The 3,020-nt window shown below is 37.0% G+C and overlaps 1 protein-coding gene across 1 annotated transcript; it reads left to right on the top strand.

Moving 5' to 3' along the window:
• Positions 1-925: 925 nt before the first annotated feature.
• Positions 926-1,309, top strand: LOC142175148 (bZIP transcription factor 44-like). Its single transcript, XM_075241724.1, has one exon. It carries the CDS (start codon positions 926-928, stop codon positions 1,307-1,309), a length of 384 nt encoding a protein of 127 aa, XP_075097825.1.
• The last annotated feature ends 1,711 nt before the right edge of the window (positions 1,310-3,020 follow it).

Raw genomic sequence — 3,020 nt, 5'->3', positions numbered from 1 at the left:
CCCAATAGAAGTCCCCCTTTTCAAAGATACTACATTTTTTATTTTAGTCTTTTTTGGAAATTTATATTTGATTGGCAGACTCGTCCTACTTTTTAATTTCCTTCAAGGGGCACTTACAATCCTATATAATGGTTCTCCAATGCTATCACAAACCTCTTCCATTTCTCCTTCCTCTCCTAAACTTTGGTGTTCTAAAACTCTGTTCCTATAATATTCCCCTCTCTCATTTCCTCTTTATTTCCTCTTCTAAATCTTGAGACTTTATTAAGACATTGCTCATGCCTTTTACTCTTGACGTCTACATGTTTTACTTTAGTTCTTGATGTTTGGTATCCATATCTCGAGTAATCAGTGAAGTCATTCTTTCTGGTTTTACCATCAATTCAACCCTTCGTCGTGGTACCCATTTAGTTCAATCTTTCTCTGTCGTCTTCCTTTACTGGTTCTATGTATTCCCCTGAAAAAATAACCTTTTAACTCCATTAAATTTCAACCCCTATATCATAATTTAGCTATTAGTATACTATTGATATTTTTATCGAGTTATTACAACACTATCTTTCTTTTTTTAACAAATTCGGTATCCCCACCAATTTGTCCGACTAATTCAGATGTACACCATGTAGGGTCTATTAAAGGTAGTTTAAACTCAACTAATTCAAGTTCGGCCCAGGTTTGACCCATATTGTAGGGCCAATAGAGGTGCTCTAAACATCCAATATCCATAATTCATTAGCCCAACCAACCCAGCTCCGCGTTTTGTAGGAACCATTAAAGGTAATTTAACCACCCGATATAAAAAATCTACCAACCCGACAACTTCAGATTGGTATCGCATGAGACCCATTAAAAGAGTTCAATTCTATAAAGGTATGACTTCTTTTGGTGGAAATACTTTAGGGCCAAGCCAAGAAGATATGCGATAATGGACCAAAGGAAACACAAAAGAATGATATCAAACAGGGAATCAACAAAATGGTCAAGGATGAAAAAGCAAAAGCATTCTGATGATCTAACAGCTCAAGTGAATCAACTTAGGGAAGAAAACAACCAAATTGTAATAAATATACTATATGTGTTGACACAGTTTCAAATGAACGTGGAAGCAGAGAACTTGATTCTCAGAGCTCAGATTGCTGAATTAAGCCACAGGCTGCCGTCTCTAAACGAGATCATAAATTGCGTGAACTCATCAAATTTAAATTCTGCGGCTGCAATTCATGAAAAAGAGGAATATGTTAGTTATCTTGAATTAGATGATTTCTTGAACCCTTGGAATTTGCTCCAAGTGAATCACTCTGTTATGTGATGTAGTGGCCTGAACTGGCTAACCAAAGTTACTTTCGGAATCACACTTCTTACAGCTAACTTGTGTCCAGAAGGCATCTTGGACTGGATGTGCTGGAAAAGGTTACATATGATGACAGTAATAGGCATGAATTATTTGCAAATTAAAAACAAATAATGGAGATAATATAACAGAATAAACCTAACACTATAGCTAAAGAAAAAGTAGATTACATCAGTTGTTATACAACCATGAACATCAAAACTAGGGCTGTATTGTGGGTTGGGCCCAGCCCGGGACCGCCCCGGGCCCTCGAGACCACGGGCCTAATGGGTCAAACGGTCCGGTTCAAACGGGCCGGTCTCAAACGGTCTTTGAGGCCCACTGTGGGGCGGTCCTATACAAATAGACTGCGAGCCCGGGACCGTTTAGCCAGAGACCGACAGGCGGGCCCGGGACGGTTCAACCGGACCTAACGGGCCCAACGGTAATTTTTTAATTTTTTTTTAAAAAAAAAGACCAACGGCTAGAAATTTAAAAAGTAGCCGTTGGCCCTTAATTTCAGCCGTTGGGAAGTTTAAAAAATAGTCATTTGGCCCATAAACTTTATTTTAACCCCAAACTTTTTATAATTACACTTTTTTCCTATTCTCAACTATAAATACCCCCTCATTCTTTCAATTTTACTCACAAATTCATCAATCTCTCTCTAATTTTATTCTATAATTGCTTACTTTATTATTACAATTTCGTGAAAAATTATGAAGTTGGTGAATTGAAGTATTCAAGTCTTCAATGATATTCAATTTTCAAGAAGTTGTTCGCCAATTCGGTAAACTCGTTCCAACTCTTAAGTTTTAATATTATAGTTTTGTTTGTTTTATTTAGTATAATTATAATTGATATGAACTTTTCTTTAAAAAAATATTTGGTGGTAAGGGAAAATCTAAAATTGGTGAATCTAGTCGCCAAGCTACTACTCTTCCCCCGGCTCCCCGACCCAGACCTGTTACTCGTCCTCCTCCACCTGTTATTCTTGATAGTGATAACCCTTGTTTTCAATTTTTCGATAGTCAATTTTGCCATGATGTTGCACCAGGTTCAACAATTAAATGAAGAAGTTATGAATGCTCTTTATCCTAATCAAACTATCTTTGAAAATGTAGAGGAAAATGATGATTTAGATGAAACGCAGTCGGATTTAGATGATACACCTACTAGTCCTGTTAATAACCCAACTAATGCCCTGCCTGACCCTCCTGTAGTAACCTCTACTTTTAATAGACAACCTTCTAAACGGCCCAAAACATCTCTTGTTTGGCACTTTTTTACTCAACTAAGAGAACAAAATAAGGCTAAGTGTAAAACTTGTGGGTCTTTGATGGCTCATAGTCACGACCCGGATTTCCCACCCTCGTGAATCGTGATGGCGCCTACTCGTAGAAGCTAGGCTAGCCACTAAATTAGAAAGTCTTAACTCTTTGGTTTTAATCCTTTTTATAACATACATTAACGAGCGATAAACATTTCAATAACAGCGGAATATGAGATTAAGCGGAAGACTTAGATAAAATGAACCAAAATAATAAGAAACTTCACATGTGCCTCTACCCAGAAACTGGTGTCACAACATTCACAGACTGTCTAAGAATGCTACATACAAGTGTCTAAAACAAAAGAAATATAGTCTGTTTCGGATACAAAATAAAACAGAACATCTAAATAGATAGAA

The sequence above is a fragment of the Nicotiana tabacum genome, chromosome 21 (assembly GCF_000715075.1).
Source record: "Nicotiana tabacum cultivar K326 chromosome 21, ASM71507v2, whole genome shotgun sequence".
NCBI lineage: Eukaryota > Viridiplantae > Streptophyta > Magnoliopsida > Solanales > Solanaceae > Nicotiana > Nicotiana tabacum.
The sequence above is the reverse complement of the archived record's forward strand: the minus strand, read 5'-3'. Positions and strand labels throughout refer to the sequence as shown.

Bases quoted from the DNA above. Each gene is read 5' to 3' on its own strand.
- LOC142175148 (XM_075241724.1), top strand. From the start codon at position 926: ATGGACCAAAGGAAACACAAAAGAATGATATCAAACAGGGAATCAACA.